A 23,252-nucleotide genomic window follows, 5' to 3' on the forward strand; every position below is an offset into this window, starting at 1 on the left:
TGTCAATATTTACAGGTGATTCCCAGGAGTGTGTCAATATTTACGGGTGATTCCCAGGAATGTGTCAATATTTACGGGTGATTCCCAGGAATGTGTCAATATTTACGGGTGATTCCCAGGAATGTGTCAATATTTACGGGTGATTCCCAGGAGTGTGTCAATATTTACAGGTGATTCCCAGGAATGTGTCACTATTTACAGGTGATTCCCAGGAGTGTATCAATATTTACGGGTGATTCCCAGGAATGTGTCAATATTTACGGGTGATTCCCAGGAATGTGTCACTATTTACGGGTGATTCCCAGGAGTGTGTCAATATTTACGGGTGATTCCCAGGAGTGTGTCCATATTTACAGGTGATTCCCAGGAGTGTGTCACTATTTACGGGTGATTCCCAGGAATGTGTCAATATTTACCGGTGATTCCCAGGAGTGTGTCAATATTTACCGGTGATTCCCAGGAGTGTGTCAATATTTACGGGTGATTCCCAGGAGTGTGTCAATATTTACAGGTGATTCCCAGGAATGTGTCAATATTTACAGGTGATTCCCAGGAATGTGTCAATATTTACAGGTGATTCCCAGGAGTGTGTCAATATTTACGGGTGATTCCCAGGAGTGTGTCACTATTTACAGGTGATTCCCAGGAGTGTGTCAATATTTACGGGCGATTCCCAGGAATGTGTCAATATTTACAGGTGATTCCCAGGAGTGTGTCAATATTTACCGGTGATTCCCAGGAATGTGTCAATATTTACGGGTGATTCCCAGGAATGTGTCAATGTTTACAGGTGATTCCCAGGAATGTGTCAATATTTACAGGTGATTCCCAGGAATGTGTCAATATTTACGGGTGATTCCCAGGAATGTGTCAATATTTACAGGTGATTCCCAGGAGTGTGTCAATATTTACGGGTGATTCCCAGGAGTGTGTCAATATTTACGGGTGATTCCCAGGAATGTGTCAATATTTACGGGTGATTCCCAGGAGTGTGTCAATATTTACAGGTGATTCCCAGGAGTGTGTCACTATTTACGGGTGATTCCCAGGAGTGTGTCAATATTTACGGGTGATTCCCAGGAGTGTGTCAATATTTACAGGTGATTCCCAGGAGTGTGTCAATATTTACAGGTGATTCCCAGGAGTGTGTCAATATTTACAGGTGATTCCCAGGAGTGTGTCAATATTTACGGGTGATTCCCAGGAGTGTGTCAATATTTACGGGTGATTCCCAGGAGTGTGTCAATATTTACCGGTGATTCCCAGGAGTGTGTCAATATTTACAGGTGATTCCCAGGAGTGTGTCAATATTTACAGGTGATTCCCAGGAGTGTGTCAATATTTACAGGTGATTCCCAGGAGTGTGTCAATATTTACGGGTGATTCCCAGGAATGTGTCAATATTTACAGGTGATTCCCAGGAGTGTGTCAATATTTACGGGTGATTCCCAGGAGTGTGTCAATATTTACGGGTGATTCCCAGGAATGTGTCAATGTTTACGGGTGATTCCCAGGAGTGTGTCAATATTTACAGGTGATTCCCAGGAGTGTGTCAATGTTTACAGGTGATTCCCAGGAATGTGTCAATATTTACAGGTGATTCCCAGGAGTGTGTCAATATTTACGGGTGATTCCCAGGAATGTGTCAATATTTACAGGTGATTCCCAGGAATGTGTCAATATTTACGGGTGATTCCCAGGAATGTGTCAATATTTACGGGTGATTCCCAGGAAAGTGTCAATATTTACAGGTGATTCCCAGGAGTGTGTCAATATTTACAGGTGATTCCCAGGAGTGTGTCAATATTTACAGGTGATTCCCAGGAGTGTGTCAATATTTACAGGTGATTCCCAGGAATGTGTCAATATTTACAGGGGATTCCCAGGAATGTGTCAATATTTACGGGTGATTCCCAGGAGTGTGTCAATATTTACAGGTGATTCCCAGGAATGTGTCAATATTTACAGGTGATTCCCAGGAATGTGTCAATATTAACAGGTGATTCCCAGGAATGTGTCAATATTTATGGGTGATTCCCAGGAATGTGTCAATATTTACCGGTGATTCCCAGGAGTGTGTCAATATTTACAGGTGATTCCCAGGAATGTGTCAATATTTATGGGTGATTCCCAGGAGTGTGTCAATATTTACAGGTGATTCCCAGGAGTGTGTCAATATTTACGGGTGATTCCCAGGAGTGTGTCAATATTTACCGGTGATTCCCAGGAGTGTGTCAATATTTACGGGTGATTCCCAGGAATGTGTCAATATTTACGGGTGATTCCCAGGAGTGTGTCAATATTTACAGGTGATTCCCAGGAGTGTGTCACTATTTACAGGTGATTCCCAGGAGTGTGTCAATATTTACGGGTGATTCCCAGGAGTGTGTCAATATTTACAGGTGATTCCCAGGAGTGTGTCACTATTTACAGGTGATTCCCAGGAGTGTGTCACTATTTACGGGTGATTCCCAGGAGTGTGTCAATATTTACAGGTGATTCCCAGGAGTGTGTCACTATTTACAGGTGATTCCCAGGAGTGTGTCAATATTTACGGGTGATTCCCAGGAGTGTGTCAATATTTACCGGTGATTCCCAGGAATGTGTCAATATTTACAGGTGATTCCCAGGAGTGTGTCAATATTTACAGGTGATTCCCAGGAGTGTATCAATATTTACGGGCGATTCCCAGGAGTGTGTCAATATTTACCGGTGATTCCCAGGAGTGTGTCAATATTTACCGGTGATTCCCAGGAATGTGTCACTATTTACGGGTGATTCCCAGGAATGTGTCAATATTTACAGGTGATTCCCAGGAATGTGTCAATATTTACGGGTGATTCCCAGGAGTGTGTCAATATTTACGGGTGATTCCCAGGAGTGTGTCAATATTTACGGGTGATTCCCAGGAATGTGTCACTATTTACGGGTGATTCCCAGGAATGTGTCAATATTTACAGGTGATTCCCAGGAATGTGTCAATATTTACAGGTGATTCCCAGGAGTGTGTCAATATTTACAGGTGATTCCCAGGAGTGTATCAATATTTACCGGTGATTCCCAGGAGTGTGTCAATATTTACCGGTGATTCCCAGGAGTGTGTCAATATTTACAGGTGATTCCCAGGAGTGTATCAATATTTACAGGTGATTCCCAGGAATGTGTCAATATTTACGGGTGATTCCCAGGAATGTGTCAATATTTACGGGTGATTCCCAGGAATGTGTCAATATTTACAGGTGATTCCCAGGAGTGTGTCAATATTTACGGGTGATTCCCAGGAATGTGTCAATATTTACGGGTGATTCCCAGGAATGTGTCAATATTTACGGGTGATTCCCAGGAATGTGTCAATATTTACGGGTGATTCCCAGGAATGTGTCAATATTTACGGGTGATTCCCAGGAATGTGTCAATATTTACGGGTGATTCCCAGGAGTGTGTCAATATTTACAGGTGATTCCCAGGAATGTGTCAATATTTACGGGTGATTCCCAGGAATGTGTCAATATTTACAGGTGATTCCCAGGAGTGTGTCAATATTTACAGGTGATTCCCAGGAGTGTGTCAATATTTACAGGTGATTCCCAGGAGTGTGTCAATATTTACGGGTGATTCCCAGGAGTGTGTCAATATTTACGGGTGATTCCCAGGAGTGTGTCAATATTTACAGGTGATTCCCAGGAGTGTGTCAATATTTACAGGTGATTCCTAGGAGTGTGTCAATATTTACAGGTGATTCCCAGGAGTGTGTCAATATTTACGGGTGATTCCCAGGAATGTGTCAATATTTACAGGTGATTCCCAGGAATGTGTCAATATTTACAGGTGATTCCCAGGAGTGTGTCAATATTTACAGGTGATTCCCAGGAGTGTGTCAATATTTACAGGTGATTCCCAGGAGTGTGTCAATATTTACAGGTGATTCCTAGGAGTGTGTCAATATTTACGGGTGATTCCCAGGAGTGTGTCAATATTTACGGGTGATTCCCAGGAATGTGTCAATATTTACAGGTGATTCCCAGGAGTGTGTCAATATTTACAGGTGATTCCCAGGAGTGTGTCAATATTTACGGGTGATTCCCAGGAATGTGTCAATATTTACCGGTGATTTCCAGGAATGTGTCAATATTTACGGGTGATTCCCAGGAATGTGTCAATATTTACGGGTGATTCCCAGGAGTGTGTCAATATTTACAGGTGATACCCAGGAATGTGTCAATATTTACAGGTGATTCCCAGGAATGTGTCAATATCTACGGGTGATTCCCAGGAATGTGTCAATATTTACGGGTGATTCCCAGGAGTGTATCAATATTTACGGGTGATTCCCAGGAGTGTGTCAATATTTACGGGTGATTCCCAGGAGTGTATCAATATTTACGGGTGATTCCCAGGAATGTGTCAATATTTACAGGTGATTCCCAGGAGTGTGTCAATATTTACGGGTGATTCCCAGGAATGTGTCAATATTTACAGGTGATTCCCAGGAGTGTGTCAATATTTACGGGTGATTCCCAGGAATGTGTCAATATTTACGGGTGATTCCCAGGAATGTGTCAATATTTACGGGTGATTCCCAGGAATGTGTCAATATTTACGGGTGATTCCCAGGAGTGTGTCAATATTTACAGGTGATTCCCAGGAATGTGTCACTATTTACAGGTGATTCCCAGGAGTGTATCAATATTTACGGGTGATTCCCAGGAATGTGTCAATATTTACGGGTGATTCCCAGGAATGTGTCAATATTTACAGGTGATTCCCAGGAATGTGTCAATATTTACGGGTGATTCCCAGGAATGTGTCAATATTTACGGGTGATTCCCAGGAATGTGTCAATATTTACGGGCGATTCCCAGGAATGTGTCAATATTTACGGGTGATTCCCAGGAATCTGTCAATACTTACGGGCGATTCCCAGGAATGTGTCAATATTTACGGGTGATTCCCAGGAATGTGTCAATATTTACAGGTGATTCCCAGGAATGTGTCAATATTTACGGGTGATTCCCAGGAATGTGTCAATATTTACAGGTGATTCCCAGGAATGTGTCAATATTTACGGGTGATTCCCAGGAATGTGTCAATATTTACAGGTGATTCCCAGGAATGTGTCAATATTTACGGGTGATTCCCAGGAATGTGTCAATGTTTACGGGTGATTCCCAGGAATGTGTCAATATTTACGGGTGATTCCCAGGAGTGTATCAATATTTACAGGTGATTCCCAGGAGTGTGTCAATATTTACGGGTGATTCCCAGGAATGTGTCAATATTTACGGGTGATTCCCAGGAATGTGTCAATATTTACGGGTGATTCCCAGGAATGTGTCAATATTTACAGGTGATTCCCAGGAATGTGTCAATATTTACGGGTGATTCCCAGGAATGTGTCAATATTTATGGGTGATTCCCAGGAATGTGTCAATATTTACAGGGAATTCCCAGGAATGTGTCAATATTTACAGGTGATTCCCAGGAGTGTGTCAATATTTAAGGGTGATTCCCAGGAATGTGTCAATATTTACAGGTGATTCCCAGGAATGTGTCAATATTTACGGGTGATTCCCAGGAATGTGTCAATATTTACGGGTGATTCCCAGGAGTGTGTCAATATTTACGGGTGATTCCCAGGAATGTGTCAATATTTACGGGTGATTCCCAGGAGTGTGTCAATATTTACAGGTGATTCCCAGGAATGTGTCAATATTTACGGGTGATTCCCAGGAATGTGTCAATATTTACAGGTGATTCCCAGGAGTGTGTCAATATTTACGGGTGATTCCCAGGAATGTGTCAATATTTACAGGTGATTCCCAGGAATGTGTCAATATTTACGGGTGATTCCCAGGAATGTGTCAATATTTACAGGTGATTCCCAGGAGTGTGTCAATGTTTATGGGTGATTCCCAGGAATGTGTCAATATTTACAGGTGATTCCCAGGAATGTGTCAATATTTACGGGTGATTCCCAGGAATGTGTCAATATTTACAGGTGATTCCCAGGAATGTGTCAATATTTACGGGTGATTCCCAGGAATGTGTCAATATTTACGGGTGATTCCCAGGAATGTGTCAATATTTACAGGTGATTCCCAGGAGTGTATCAATATTTACAGGTGATTCCCAGGAGTGTGTCAATATTTACGGGTGATTCCCAGGAATGTGTCAATATTTACGGGTGATTCCCAGGAGTGTGTCAATATTTATGGGTGATTCCCAGGAATGTGTCAATATTTACAGGGAATTCCCAGGAATGTGTCAATATTTACAGGTGATTCCCAGGAGTGTGTCAATATTTACAGGTGATTCCCAGGAATGTGTCAATATTTACAGGTGATTCCCAGGAGTGTGTCAATATTTACGGGTGATTCCCAGGAGTGTGTCAATATTTACGGGTGATTCCCAGGAATGTGTCAATATTTACGGGTGATTCCCAGGAATGTGTCAATATTTACAGGTGATTCCCAGGAATGTGTCAATATTTACAGGTGATTCCCAGGAATGTGTCAATATTTACGGGTGATTCCCAGGAATGTGTCAATATTTACGGGTGATTCCCAGGAGTGTGTCAATATTTACGGGTGATCCCCAGGAATGTGTCAATATTTACGGGTGATTCCCAGGAGTGTGTCAATATTTACAGGTGATTCCCAGGAGTGTATCAATATTTACGGGTGATTCCCAGGAGTGTGTCAATATTTACAGGTGATTCCCAGGAATGTGTCAATATTTACGGGTGATTCCCAGGAATGTGTCAATATTTACGGGTGATTCCCAGGAATGTGTCAATATTTACAGGTGATTCCCAGGAATGTGTCAATATTTATGGGTGATTCCCAGGAGTGTATCAATATTTACGGGTGATTCCCAGGAATGTGTCAATATTTACGGGTGATTCCTAGGAGTGTGTCAATACTTACGGGCGATTCCCAGGAATGTGTCAATATTTACGGGTGATTCCCAGGAATGTGTCCATATTTACAGGTGATTCCCAGGAGTGTATCAATATTTACGGGTGATTCCCAGGAGTGTGTCAATATTTACGGGTGATTCCCAGGAATGTGTCAATATTTACGGGTGATTCCCAGGAGTGTATCAATATTTACAGGTGATTCCCAGGAGTGTGTCAATATTTACGGGTGATTCCCAGGAATGTGTCAATATTTACGGGTGATTCCCAGGAATGTGTCAATATTTACGGGTGATTCCCAGGAATGTGTCAATATTTACAGGTGATTCCCAGGAATGTGTCAATATTTACGGGTGATTCCCAGGAATGTGTCAATATTTATGGGTGATTCCCAGGAATGTGTCAATATTTACAGGGAAGTCCCAGGAATGTGTCAATATTTACAGGTGATTCCCAGGAGTGTGTCAATATTTACGGGTGATTCCCAGGAATGTGTCAATATTTACAGTGATTCCCAGGAATGTGTCAATATTTACGGGTGATTCCCAGGAATGTGTCAATATTTACGGGTGATTCCCAGGAGTGTGTCAATATTTACGGGTGATTCCCAGGAATGTGTCAATATTTACAGGTGATTCCCAGGAATGTGTCAATATTTACGGGTGATTCCCAGGAATGTGTCAATATTTACAGGTGATTCCCAGGAGTGTGTCAATGTTTACGGGTGATTCCCAGGAATGTGTCAATATTTACAGGTGATTCCCAGGAATGTGTCAATATTTATGGGTGATTCCCAGGAATGTGTCAATATTTACAGGTGATTCCCAGGAATGTGTCAATATTTACGGGTTATTCCCAGGAATGTGTCAATATTTACGGGTGATTCCCAGGAATGTGTCAATATTTACAGGTGATTCCCAGGAGTGTATCAATATTTACAGGTGATTCCCAGGAGTGTGTCAATATTTACGGGTGATTCCCAGGAATGTGTCAATATTTACGGGTGATTCCCAGGAATGTGTCAATATTTATGGGTGATTCCCAGGAATGTGTCAATATTTACAGGGAATTCCCAGGAATGTGTCAATATTTACAGGTGATTCCCAGGAGTGTGTCAATATTTACAGGTGATTCCCAGGAATGTGTCAATATTTACAGGTGATTCCCAGGAGTGTGTCAATATTTACGGGTGATTCCCAGGAGTGTGTCAATATTTACAGGTGATTCCCAGGAATGTGTCAATATTTACAGGTGATTCCCAGGAATGTGTCAATATTTACGGGTGATTCCCAGGAATGTGTCAATATTTACGGGTGATTCCCAGGAGTGTGTCAATATTTACGGGTGATTCCCAGGAGTGTGTCAATATTTACAGGTGATTCCCAGGAGTGTGTCAATATTTACAGGTGATTCCCAGGAATGTGTCAATATTTACAGGTGATTCCCAGGAATGTGTCAATATTTACAGGTGATTCCCAGGAGTGTGTCAATATTTACGGGTGATTCCCAGGAGTGTGTCACTATTTACGGGTGATTCCCAGGAGTGTGTCAATATTTACAGGTGATTCCCAGGAGTGTGTCAATATGTACGGGTGATTCCCAGGAATGTGTCAATATTTACGGGTGATTCACAGGAGTGTGTCAATATTTACAGGTGATTCCCAGGAGTGTATCAATATTTACGGGTGATTCCCAGGAGTGTGTCAATATTTACAGGTGATTCCCAGGAATGTGTCAATATTTACGGGTGATTCCCAGGAATGTGTCAATATTTACGGGTGATTCCCAGGAATGTGTCAATATTTACAGGTGATTCCCAGGAATGTGTCAATATTTATGGGTGATTCCCAGGAGTGTATCAATATTTACGGGTGATTCCCAGGAATGTGTCAATATTTACGGGTGATTCCTAGGAGTGTGTCAATACTTACGGGCGATTCCCAGGAATGTGTCAATATTTACGGGTGATTCCCAGGAATGTGTCCATATTTACAGGTGATTCCCAGGAGTGTATCAATATTTACGGGTGATTCCCAGGAGTGTGTCAATATTTACGGGTGATTCCCAGGAATGTGTCAATATTTACGGGTGATTCCTAGGAGTGTGTCAATACTTACGGGCGATTCCCAGGAGTGTGTCAATATTTACGGGTGATTCCCAGGAGTGTGTCAATATTTACGGGTGATTCCCAGGAATGTGTCAATATTTACGGGTGATTCCCAGGAATGTGTCAATATTTACGGGTGATTCCCAGGAATGTGTCAATATTTATGGGTGATTCCCAGGAATGTGTCAGTATTTACGGGTGATTCCCAGGAATGTATCAATATTTACGGGTGATTCCCAGGAATGTGTCAATATTTACGGGTGATTCCCAGGAATGTGTCAATATTTACGGGTGATTCCCAGGAATGTATCAATATTTACAGGTGATTCCCAGGAATGTGTCAATATTTACGGGTGATTCCCAGGAATGTGTCAATATTTACGGGTGATTCCCAGGAGTGTGTCAATATTTACGGGCGATTCCCAGGAATGTGTCAATATTTACGGGTGATTCCCAGGAATGTGTCAATATTTACGGGTGATTCCCAGGAATGTGTCAATATTTACGGGTGATTCCCAGGAGTGTGTCAATATTTACAGGTGATTCCCAGGAATGTGTCAATATGTACGGGTGATTCCCAGGAATGTGTCAATATTTACGGGTGATTCCCAGGAGTGTGTCAATAGTTACGGGTGATTCCCAGGAGTGTGTCAATATTTACGGGTGATTCCCAGGAGTGTGTCAATATTTACAGGTGATTCCCAGGAATGTGTCAATATTTACAGGTGATTCCCAGGAGTGTGTCAATAGTTACGGGTGATTCCCAGGAGTGTGTCAATATTTACAGGTGATTCCCAGGAATGTGTCAATATTTACGGGTGATTCCCAGGAATGTGTCAATATTTACGGGTGATTCCCAGGAGTGTGTCAATATTTACGGGTGATTCCCAGGAGTGTGTCAATATTTACCGGTGATTCCCAGGAGTGTGTCAATATTTACGGGTGATTCCCAGGAGTGTGTCAATATTTACCGGTGATTCCCAGGAATGTGTCAATATTTACAGGTGATTCCCAGGAGTGTGTCAATAGTTACGGGTGATTCCCAGGTGTGTGTCAATATTTACCGGTGATTCCCAGGAGTGTGTCAATATTTACAGGTGATTCCCAGGAGTGTGTCAATATTTACCGGTGATTCCCAGGAATGTGTCAATATTTACAGGTGATTCCCAGGAGTGTGTCAATAGTTACGGGTGATTCCCAGGAGTGTGTCAATATTTACAGGTGATTCCCAGGAATGTGTCAATATTTACGGGTGATTCCCAGGAATGTGTCAATATTTACGGGTGATTCCCAGGAGTGTGTCAATATTTACGGGTGATTCCCAGGAATGTGTCAATATTTACGGGTGATTCCCAGGAATGTGTCAATATTTACGGGTGATTCCCAGGAATGTCTCAATAGTTACGGGTGATTCCCAGGAATGTGTCAATATTTACGGGTGATTCCCAGGAATGTGTCAATGTTTACAGGTGATTCCCAGGAATGTGTCAATATTTACGGGTCATTCCCAGGAGTGTGTCAATATTTACAGGTGATTCCCAGGAATGTGTCAATATTTACAGGTGATTCCCAGGAATGTATCAATATTTACGGGTGATTCCCAGGAATGTGTCAATATTTACAGGTGATTCCCAGGAAAGTGTCAATATTTACGGGTGATTCCCAGGAATGTGTCCATATTTACAGGTGATTCCCAGGAGTGTATCAATATTTACGGGTGATTCCCAGGAGTGTGTCAATATTTACGGGTGATTCCCAGGAATGTGTCAATATTTACGGGTGATTCCTAGGAGTGTGTCAATACTTACGGGCGATTCCCAGGAGTGTGTCAATATTTACGGGTGATTCCCAGGAATGTGTCAATAATTACGGGTGATTCCCAGGAATGTGTCAATATTTACGGGTGATTCCCAGGAATGTGTCAATATTTACGGGTGATTCCCAGGAATGTGTCAATATTTACGGGTGATTCCCAGGAATGTGTCAATATTTATGGGTGATTCCCAGGAATGTGTCAATATTTACGGGTGATTCCCAGGAATGTGTCAATATTTACGGGTGATTCCCAGGAATGTGTCAATATTTACGGGTGATTCCCAGGAATGTGTCAATATTTACGGGTGATTCCCAGGAATGTGTCAATATTTACGGGTGATTCCCAGGAATGTGTCAATATTTACGGGTGATTCCCAGGAATGTGTCAATATTTACGGGTGATTCCCAGGAATGTGTCAATATTTACGGGTGATTCCCAGGAATGTGTCAATATTTACGGGTGATTCCCAGGAATGTGTCAATATTTATGGGTGATTCCCAGGAATGTGTCAGTATTTACGGGTGATTCCCAGGAATGTATCAATATTTACGGGTGATTCCCAGGAATGTGTCAATATTTACGGGTGATTCCCAGGAATGTGTCAATATTTACGGGTGATTCCCAGGAATGTATCAATATTTACAGGTGATTCCCAGGAATGTGTCAATATTTACAGGTGATTCCCAGGAATGTGTCAATATTTACGGGTGATTCCCAGGAGTGTGTCAATATTTACGGGCGATTCCCAGGAATGTGTCAATATTTACGGGTGATTCCCAGGAATGTGTCAATATTTACGGGTGATTCCCAGGAATGTGTCAATATTTACGGGTGATTCCCAGGAGTGTGTCAATATTTACAGGTGATTCCCAGGAATGTGTCAATATTTACAGGTGATTCCCAGGAGTGTATCAATATTTACAGGTGATTCCCAGGAGTGTGTCAATATTTACGGGTGATTCCCAGGAATGTGTCAATATTTACGGGTGACTCCCAGGAATGTGTCAATATTTATGGGTGATTCCCAGGAATGTGTCAATATTTACAGGTGATTCCCAGGAATGTGTCAATATTTACAGGTGATTCCCAGGAGTGTATCAATATTTACAGGTGATTCCCAGGAATGTGTCAATATTTACGGGTGATTCCCAGGAATGTGTCAATATTTATGGGTGATTCCCAGGAATGTGTCAATATTTACAGGGAAGTCCCAGGAATGTGTCAATATTTACAGGTGATTCCCAGGAGTGTGTCAATATTTACGGGTGATTCCCAGGAATGTGTCAATATTTACAGTGATTCCCAGGAATGTGTCAATATTTACGGGTGATTCCCAGGAATGTGTCAATATTTACGGGTGATTCCCAGGAGTGTGTCAATATTTACGGGTGATTCCCAGGAATGTGTCAATATTTACAGGTGATTCCCAGGAATGTGTCAATATTTACGGGTGATTCCCAGGAATGTGTCAATATTTACAGGTGATTCCCAGGAGTGTGTCAATGTTTACGGGTGATTCCCAGGAATGTGTCAATATTTACAGGTGATTCCCAGGAATGTGTCAATATTTACGGGTGATTCCCAGGAATGTGTCAATATTTACAGGTGATTCCCAGGAATGTGTCAATATTTACGGGTGATTCCCAGGAATGTGTCAATATTTACGGGTGATTCCCAGGAATGTGTCAATATTTACAGGTGATTCCCAGGAGTGTATCAATATTTACAGGTGATTCCCAGGAGTGTGTCAATATTTACGGGTGATTCCCAGGAATGTGTCAATATTTACGGGTGATTCCCAGGAATGTGTCAATATTTATGGGTGATTCCCAGGAATGTGTCAATATTTACAGGGAATTCCCAGGAATGTGTCAATATTTACAGGTGATTCCCAGGAGTGTGTCAATATTTACAGGTGATTCCCAGGAATGTGTCAATATTTACAGGTGATTCCCAGGAGTGTGTCAATATTTACGGGTGATTCCCAGGAGTGTGTCAATATTTACAGGTGATTCCCAGGAATGTGTCAATATTTACAGGTGATTCCCAGGAATGTGTCAATATTTACGGGTGATTCCCAGGAATGTGTCAATATTTACGGGTGATTCCCAGGAGTGTGTCAATATTTACGGGTGATTTCCAGGAATGTGTCAATATTTACGGGTGATTCACAGGAATGTGTCAATATTTACGGGTGATTCCCAGGAGTGTGTCAATATTTACGGGTGATTCCCAGGAGTGTGTCAATATTTACGGGTGATTCCCAGGAGTGTGTCAATATTTACAGGTGATTCCCAGGAGTGTATCAATATTTACGGGTGATTCCCAGGAGTGTGTCAATATTTACAGGTGATTCCCAGGAATGTGTCAATATTTACGGGTGATTCCCAGGAATGTGTCAATATTTACGGGTGATTCCCAGGAATGTGTCAATATTTACAGGTGATTCCCAGGAATGTGTCAATATTTATGGGTGATTCCCAGGAGTGTATCAATATTTACGGGTGATTCCCAGGAATGTGTCAATATTTACGGGTGATTCCTAGGAGTGTGTCAATACTTACGGGCGATTCCCAGGAATGTGTCAATATTTACGGGTGATTCCCAGGAATGTGTCCATATTTACAGGTGATTCCCAGGAGTGTATCAATATTTACGGGTGATTCCCAGGAGTGTGTCAATATTTACGGGTGATTCCCAGGAATGTGTCAATATTTACGGGTGATTCCTAGGAGTGTGTCAATACTTACGGGCGATTCCCAGGAGTGTGTCAATATTTACGGGTGATTCCCAGGAGTGTGTCAATATTTACGGGTGATTCCCAGGAATGTGTCAATATTTACGGGTGATTCCCAGGAATGTGTCAATATTTACGGGTGATTCCCAGGAATGTGTCAATATTTATGGGTGATTCCCAGGAATGTGTCAGTATTTACGGGTGATTCCCAGGAATGTATCAATATTTACGGGTGATTCCCAGGAATGTGTCAATATTTACGGGTGATTCCCAGGAATGTGTCAATATTTACGGGTGATTCCCAGGAATGTATCAATATTTACAGGTGATTCCCAGGAATGTGTCAATATTTACGGGTGATTCCCAGGAATGTGTCAATATTTACGGGTGATTCCCAGGAATGTATCAATATTTACAGGTGATTCCCAGGAATGTGTCAATATTTACGGGCGATTCCCAGGAATGTGTCAATATTTACGGGTGATTCCCAGGAATGTGTCAATATTTACGGGTGATTCCCAGGAATGTGTCAATATTTACGGGTGATTCCCAGGAGTGTGTCAATATTTACAGGTGATTCCCAGGAATGTGTCAATATTTACGGGTGATTCCCAGGAATGTGTCAATATTTACGGGTGATTCCCAGGAGTGTGTCAATAGTTACGGGTGATTCCCAGGAGTGTGTCAATATTTACAGGTGATTCCCAGGAATGTGTCAATATTTACGGGTGATTCCCAGGAATGTGTCAATATTTACGGGTGATTCCCAGGAGTGTGTCAATATTTACGGGTGATTCCCAGGAATGTGTCAATATTTACGGGTGATTCCCAGGAATGTGTCAATATTTACGGGTGATTCCCAGGAATGTCTCAATAGTTACGGGTGATTCCCAGGAATGTGTCAATATTTACGGGTGATTCCCAGGAATGTGTCAATATTTACAGGTGATTCCCAGGAATGTGTCAATATTTACAGGTGATTCCCAGGAATGTGTCAATATTTACGGGTCATTCCCAGGAGTGTGTCAATATTTACAGGTGATTCCCAGGAATGTGTCAATATTTACAGGTGATTCCCAGGAATGTATCAATATTTACGGGTGATTCCCAGGAATGTGTCAATATTTACAGGTGATTCCCAGGAAAGTGTCAATATTTACGGGTGATTCCCAGGAATGTGTCCATATTTACAGGTGATTCCCAGGAGTGTATCAATATTTACGGGTGATTCCCAGGAGTGTGTCAATATTTACGGGTGATTCCCAGGAATGTGTCAATATTTACGGGTGATTCCTAGGAGTGTGTCAATACTTACGGGCGATTCCCAGGAGTGTGTCAATATTTACGGGTGATTCCCAGGAATGTGTCAATAATTACGGGTGATTCCCAGGAATGTGTCAATATTTACGGGTGATTCCCAGGAATGTGTCAATATTTACGGGTGATTCCCAGGAATGTGTCAATATTTACGGGTGATTCCCAGGAATGTGTCAATATTTATGGGTGATTCCCAGGAATGTGTCAATATTTACGGGTGATTCCCAGGAATGTGTCAATATTTACGGGTGATTCCCAGGAATGTGTCAATATTTACGGGTGATTCCCAGGAATGTGTCAATATTTACGGGTGATTCCCAGGAATGTGTCAATATTTACGGGTGATTCCCAGGAATGTGTCAATATTTACGGGTGATTCCCAGGAATGTGTCAATATTTACGGGTGATTCCCAGGAATGTGTCAATATTTACGGGTGATTCCCAGGAATGTGTCAATATTTACGGGTGATTCCCAGGAATGTGTCAATATTTATGGGTGATTCCCAGGAATGTGTCAGTATTTACGGGTGATTCCCAGGAATGTATCAATATTTACGGGTGATTCCCAGGAATGTGTCAATATTTACGGGTGATTCCCAGGAATGTGTCAATATTTACGGGTGATTCCCAGGAATGTATCAATATTTACAGGTGATTCCCAGGAATGTGTCAATATTTACAGGTGATTCCCAGGAATGTGTCAATATTTACGGGTGATTCCCAGGAGTGTGTCAATATTTACGGGCGATTCCCAGGAATGTGTCAATATTTACGGGTGATTCCCAGGAATGTGTCAATATTTACGGGTGATTCCCAGGAATGTGTCAATATTTACGGGTGATTCCCAGGAGTGTGTCAATATTTACAGGTGATTCCCAGGAATGTGTCAATATTTACAGGTGATTCCCAGGAGTGTATCAATATTTACAGGTGATTCCCAGGAGTGTGTCAATATTTACGGGTGATTCCCAGGAATGTGTCAATATTTACGGGTGACTCCCAGGAATGTGTCAATATTTATGGGTGATTCCCAGGAATGTGTCAATATTTACAGGGGATTCCCAGGAATGTGTCAATATTTACAGGTGATTCCCAGGAATGTGTCAATATTTACGGGTGATTCCCAGGAATGTGTCAATATTTACGGGTGATTCCCAGGAATGTGTCAATATTTACAGGTGATTCCCAGGAATGTGTCAATATTTACGGGTGATTCCCAGGAGTGTGTCAATATTTACAGGTGATTCCCAGGAGTGTGTCAATATTTACGGGTGATTCCCAGGAATGTGTCAATATTTACAGGTGATTCCCAGGAATGTGTCAATATTTACAGGTGATTCCCAGGAATGTGTCAATATTTACGGGTGATTCCCAGGAATGTGTCAATATTTACGGGTGATTCCCAGGAATGTGTCAATATTTACAGGTGATTCCCAGGAATGTGTCAATATTTACGGGTGATTCCCAGGAATGTGTCAATATTTACGGGTGATTCCCAGGAATGTGTCAATATTTACGGGTGATTCCCAGGAGTGTGTCAATATTTACGGGTGATTCCCAGGAATGTGTCAATATTTACGGGTGATTCCTAGGAGTGTGTCAATACTTACGGGCGATTCCCAGGAATGTGTCAATATTTACCGGTGATTCCCAGGAGTGTGTCAATATTTACCGGTGATTCCCAGGAGTGTGTCAATATTTACGGGTGATTCCCAGGAGTGTGTCAATATTTACGGGTGATTCCCAGGAATGTGTCAATATTTACGGGTGATTCCCAGGAATGTGTCAATATTTACGGGTGATTCCCAGGAATGTGTCAATATTTATGGGTGATTCCCAGGAATGTGTCAATATTTACAGGTGATTCCCAGGAATGTGTCAATATTTACGGGTGATTCCCAGGAATGTGTCAATAATTACGGGTGATTCCCAGGAATGTGTCAATATTTACGGGTGATTCCCAGGAATGTGTCAATATTTACGGGTGATTCCCAGGAATGTGTCAATATTTACGGGTGATTCCCAGGAGTGTGTCAATATTTACGGGTGATTCCCAGGAATGTGTCAATATTTACGGGTGATTCCTAGGAGTGTGTCAATACTTACGGGCGATTCCCAGGAGTGTGTCAATATTTACGGGTGATTCCCAGGAGTGTGTCAATATTTACGGGTGATTCCCAGGAATGTGTCAATATTTACGGGTGATTCCCAGGAATGTGTCAATATTTATGGGTGATTCCCAGGAATGTGTCAATATTTACAGGTGATTCCCAGGAATGTGTCAATATTTACGGGTGATTCCCAGGAATGTGTCAATAGTTACGGGTGATTCCCAGGAATGTGTCAATATTTACGGGTGATTCCCAGGAATGTGTCAATATTTACGGGTGATTCCCAGGAATGTGTCAATATTTACGGGTGATTCCCAGGAATGTGTCAATATTTATGGGTGATTCCCAGGAATGTGTCAATATTTACAGGTGATTCCCAGGAATGTGTCAATATTTACGGGTGATTCCCAGGAATGTGTCAATATTTACGGGTGATTCCCAGGAATGTGTCAATATTTACGGGTGATTCCCAGGAATGTGTCAATATTTATGGGTGATTCCCAGGAATGTGTCAATATTTACAGGTGATTCCCAGGAATGTGTCAATATTTACGGGTGATTCCCAGGAATGTGTCAATAATTACGGGTGATTCCCAGGAATGTGTCAATAGTTACGGGTGATTCCCAGGAGTGTGTCAATATTTACGGGTGATTCCCAGGAATGTGTCAATATTTACGGGTGATTCCCAGGAATGTGTCAATATTTACGGGTGATTCCCAGGAATGTGTCAATATTTATGGGTGATTCCCAGGAATGTGTCAGTATTTACGGGTGATTCCCAGGAATGTATCAATATTTACGGGTGATTCCCAGGAATGTGTCAATATTTACGGGTGATTCCCAGGAATGTGTCAATATTTACGGGTGATTCCCAGGAATGTATCAATATTTACAGGTGATTCCCAGGAATGTGTCAATATTTACGGGTGATTCCCAGGAATGTGTCAATATTTACAGGTGATTCCCAGGAATGTGTCAATATTTATGGGTGATTCCCAGGAGTGCATCAATATTTACGGGTGATTCCCAGGAATGTGTCAATATTTACGGGTGATTCCTAGGAGTGTGTCAATACTTACGGGCGATTCCCAGGAATGTGTCAATATTTACGGGTGATTCCCAGGAATGTGTCCATATTTACAGGTGATTCCCAGGAATGTGTCAATATTTACAGGTGATTCCCAGGAATGTATCAATATTTACAGGTGATTCCCAGGAATGTGTCAATATTTACAGGTGATTCCCAGGCCAGGAATGTGTCCATACTTACGGGTGATTTCCAGGAATGTGTCAATATTTACAGGTGATTCCCAGGAATGTGTCAATATTTACAGGTGATTCCCAGGAGTGTGTCAATATTTACCGGTGATTTCCAGGAATGTGTCAATATTTACGGGTGATTCCCAGGAATGTGTCAATATTTACGGGTGATTCCCAGGAGTGTGTCAATATTTACGGGTGATTCCTAGGAGTGTGTCCATATTTACCGGTGATTTCCAGGAGTGTGTCCATGTTTACAGGTGATTCCCAGGAATGTGTCCGTATTTACGGGTGATTCCCAGGAATGTGTCCATATTTACGGGTGATTCCCCAGGAGTGTGTCCATGTTTGTCAGTGACCCCTCGGAGTGTGTCAATGTTGGTGGGATATTCTCAGGGGTGTATCAACATCTGTGAAGGTAAGGGAGGAGAGTTTGTGGGCTGTGTATCAACTTCGGTGAGCAAAGGGCAGCACTCACAGCGCGGAGATGTACAAGTCACAAGGTGGGCACCATTACCTTTTCCACATCGGATTCATATGTAACAATGGACAGTCCATCCTCTCCCTGAAACAGAGAAACAGCACATCATTGGGCTTGGATTGAACTTCATCCCATTGGAAGGCAGCTCTCCCTCTGCTTCCTAGTCACATTCCAATATGGGTTTTACTATTCCCTCTCAGTCAGGCGCTCATGGGTTCAAGTCCCACTCCAGAGGCTTGAGCACATAATCCAGGCTGACACTCCAGTGCAGTACTGAGGGAGGGCTACACTGTCACAGATGCCGTCTTTCAGATGAGATGTTAAACTGAGGCCCCGCCTGCCCTTTCAGGTAGACGTTAATGATGCCATGGCCACTATTTCGAAGAAAAGCAGGGGAGTTCTCCCTCTGCATTACTTCAGTAACACGCAGTCACTCCCCAACCTAACCCCTCCCCTATCCTCTGCGCATTTGGCTGCCGTGTTTCCTACATTCCAATAGCGCCTACACTTCAAAAGTATTTCTGTGGCTGTAAACTGCTTTGGGGCATCATGAGATCGGGAGAGGTGCTTTAGAAATGCAAGTCTTTCTTTCTTTCTAACCTCAAAAGAGCACCTTACTGCACCAAATGGGAAGCACACAAGGGGCTAAAACAGAGGCGGTTTTGTGCTGTGGGCACCACAAGGAAACTGGGTTGAGAGTCCCCAACACTTGACCCTTACAGTCAGCGGACAAGGGAGACTTTCACCGCATCAGTCTGGGTTGGACTTGAAACCAGGTCCCGGAGGTGAAAGGACAGTCTGCCACCCAATCCCATCTTCACTCCGTTATATTCAGTAGTGTGATGTGGAATAACACCTTGTCAGATAAATATCTTTTTTTTTGGTCACTGATCGCTATGCAATGACATCTGCATTCACGGTTAACAACAGGCTCCACATTTAATTCAGTAACAAACTACAGTAGATTATCAGGTTACATTACAATTTATATTTTATCAATTTTGTGCTTCAAACAGTAACTGAGGTAAAGCAGCACAGGTGAACCTGATCCTGATCTGAGCCTAGTCGACAGCAGGGAAGTAAAGGGAGAGGATGGGGGAGGGGGACGGGGAGAGGGGGGGAGGTAGAGGGATGGGGGGGGGGGAGGTAGAGGGATGGGGGAGGGAGGTAGAGGGATGGGGGAGGGAGGTAGAGGGATGGGGGGGTTGACCTGTGGAAAATATCAGGGCATCAGGGAGAATTTCTACCAAAAATTCTCACAAATATGCCCTGAATTCAGAAATCTGAATGACAACCAAAAACTCCCATTCCTACTGGGAGAGGAGAGAAGCTGTGTAACACTGGCGGCACACTATGTTACAGCTTGCCATGAACAGAGGGACAACCAGTAAACTAAGAAAAGAATATATATAAACAATGCGAATGTATATTTATACACTCAGGGATATACCTGTTTATACACTTTATGAATAGAACTGCGTTTATGTGCTCAACCATAAATGTATTTTGATGCTTTGGCAACATAAGATGTAACTTATCATGCCAATAAAGCGATTTGAATTGTGAATTGTTAGGGATGGGGGGGGTGAGGGATGGGGGGGTGAGGGATGGGGAAGGGGGGGAGGGATGGAGGAGGGGGTAGGGGGTGAAGAATGGGGAGGGAGGAGGGGGTTGAGGGATGGGGAGAGGAGTAATGGGGGGGGGGCGGCGGGAAGTGTTCATTCGGGCCGCACTGAAACCCGCGATGACTCGGCCCGGTGCCGCCTCTCACCCCCAGATCCTCCTCCGTGCCGTCACTCAGCGACATGGCTGCAGCTCGGGCTCGGGGCGGCTCTTCACCGCCTCGGCCTGGATCCGCTCCCGCTCCGGGTGTTTGACGGCGGGGCTATAGCAACGGGAGGGAGTCCCCACACCGCTGGCCGACAGACTGCTTACCCGGAGTGAGAGTGTGTGACTGTAAGTGAGTGAGTGAGTGTGTCAGTGTAAGTGTGAGAGTGATTGTGAGAGTGAGTGTGGCAGTGTACTCTTTTGGTTATGCAGTAAACAAATAAACTGTAACTTAAAACATTGAAGGAAACTTAATAAATTAAATTAAAATTCCATTGCCGGGGGTGATGATGCACTCCAGGCCCCGTGGCGCCCACTGATCGCGGAAGGCCTCGAGTGTGCCGGCGGACACTGTGTGCTCCATCTTCAGGGCCACCCGGGCGTGAACATGGCCGCGGAAGAGAGGCAGGCAGTCGGGCCGAACAACCCCCTTGACTGCCCGCTGCCTGGACTAGTTGATGAACACTTCAGCCAGGCCCAGGAGCAGTCCTGTGAGGAGGTCTTCCAATCTGCCCGCTCCCCTCCGCACTGGGTGACCATAGATCAGGAGCATGGGACTGAAGTGCAGTCAAAAATCGAGGAGCAGCCCCTTCAAATAATGGAAGAGGGGCTGCAACCTCTCACACTCCATATATACATGGAACACGGACTCCTCCAGGCCGCACAAAAAGCAGGAGGTCTGGGAGTCTGTGAAGTGACTTAAAACTTTATTGCAGATGACTGCTCCGTGCAACACCCTCCAGGCCAAGTCCCCAATAGATAAAGGGAGGACTCCCGCATAAAGAGCCCTCCATTGGGGATCCCCGCCTTCTCCGGATGGCAAGATGGTGCGCCAAGGTGTGTCCGGATGGCAGGCGAGGATGGCAAAATGGAGGGTGTGCAAGAGCAGCCCATACAGGAAACCCCTCCATGCAGAATGGAAAGGCACAGAGGGGATTTCCCAGAGACGGCTCAAGTTGTGAGGCGCCGGCTCCCAAGAGGGGTTTCGGGGCTGGGCGCCGATGAGGAATTCCATCCGAACGGGGGTCAGTTTGGACGGGATCACCCCACATGCTTGAGCCTCCTTGATACACCTAGTGGAGTCAGGGCCCAGTGCCACTTTCAGCGACTCGATGGCTTTGGCTGCAAGCCAGATGTTGGCCTAGGACAGGCGTTGCGCCAGCTCCTCTGGCACCATCCATCCCGCTCCTCCGCCATCAAGTAGATCCCCGACTCTGGTTACCTTGTCACACACAGACCTGCCCTCCGCCAGCCAGCTGAACCCTTGTTCATGGAGATGCGGATTCCTGAACAGCGGCTCCCAAAGGACAGCCGCCACTCCTGATGGGGGGAACTCCGTCTGCAAGTGTGGCCGTGTAAGTGTGAGCGTGATTGTGGCAGTGAGTGAGTGTGAGAGTGATTGTGGCAGTGAGTGAGTGTGAGAGTGAGTGTGTCAATGTAAGTGTGAGAGTGAGTGTGTCAATGTAAACGTGTGAGTGAGTGTGACCGTGTAAGCATGAATAAGTGTGTTAGTGTAAGCGTGAGAGTGAGTGTGGCAGTGTGAGAGTGAGTGTGGCAGTGTAAGTGTGAGAGTGATTGTGGCAGTGAGAGTGTGTCAGTTAGTGTGAGTTAGTGAGTGAGAGAGAATTAGTGCATTAAAGAGAATAAAATAAAGAGAAGTGTGGGTGAGCAAGAAGTGCAAAATTGACTAGGAAATGTGTAAAAGTGAGAGAACAAATGTGAGACTGAGAGAATTTAAGACTGTGAGAAAAAAATGAATGGACAGGACAATCCCTGAACATTTCCAGTTAAAAAGCTAAAACAGTCTCCCATCACTTGCAAATGTTGCCGCTGGGAACACAACAGTGTTGTTCTTATCCCTCAATGACAGGTTGTGGGCCTTTTTTTTACTCGTTCCTGGGTTGTGGGCATCATTGGCAAGGCCAGCATTTATTGCCCATCCCTAGTTGCCCTTGAGAAGGTGGTGGTGAGTCACCTTCTTGAATCGCTGCAGTCCGTGTGGTGAAGGTGCTCCCACAGTGCTGTTAGGGAGGGAGTTCCAGGATTTTGACCCAGCGACGATGAAGGATTGGCGATATATTTCCAGGTCAGGATGGTGTGTGACTTGGAGGGGAACTTGGAGGTGGTGGTGTTCCCATGCGCCTTTTGCCCTTGTCCTTCTAGGTGGAAGAGGTCGCGGGTTTGGGAGGTGCTGCCGAAGAAGCCTTGTCGAGTTTCTGCAGTGCATCTTGTAGATGGTACACACTGCAGCCACGGTACGCTGGTGGTGGAGGGAGTGAATGTTTAAGGTGATGGATGGGGGTGCCCAGCAAGCGGGCTGCTTTGTCCTGGATGATGTCGAGCTTCTTGAGTGTTGTTGGGGCTGCACTCATCCAGGCAAGTGGAGAGTATTCCATCACACTCCTGACTTAGAAACATAGAAGATAGGAGCAGGAGTAGGCCATTCGGCCCCTCGAGCCTGCTCCGCCATTCAATGAGATCATGGCTGATCATCCAAATTCAGTACCCTGTCCCTGCCTTCTCCCCTTATGCCTTGTAGATGGTGGAAAGGCTTTGGGGAATCAGGAGGTGAGACACTTGCCACAGAATACCTAGCTTCTGACCTTTTTAACAATGAGTCATAGAGTCATACCGGCACAGAAGGAGGCCATTCGGCCCATCGAGTCTGTGCCAGCTCTC

At 44.0% G+C, this 23,252-nt stretch overlaps 1 protein-coding gene across 2 annotated transcripts in view; it reads right to left on the minus strand.

Moving 5' to 3' along the window:
• iqce (IQ motif containing E) overlaps positions 1–20,668 on the minus strand; it is a 98,599-nt gene extending 77,931 nt beyond the window's left edge. For both annotated transcript variants that reach the window (XM_086000198.1, XM_086000197.1), the window contains exons 1-2: positions 20,518–20,668; positions 18,783–18,830 (exon numbers count right to left, since the gene is read on the minus strand). In XM_086000198.1, the coding sequence (XP_085856324.1) occupies positions 18,783–18,830; positions 20,518–20,553 (84 nt within the window). In that variant the 5' untranslated portion in view covers positions 20,554–20,668. The remainder of the gene's footprint in view (positions 1–18,782; positions 18,831–20,517) is intronic.
• Positions 20,669–23,252: the final 2,584 nt, after the last annotated feature.

Source organism: Somniosus microcephalus, chromosome 11 (assembly GCF_052327205.1).
Source record: "Somniosus microcephalus isolate GS21.2 chromosome 11, FLI_Smic_1.0, whole genome shotgun sequence".
NCBI lineage: Eukaryota > Metazoa > Chordata > Chondrichthyes > Squaliformes > Somniosidae > Somniosus > Somniosus microcephalus.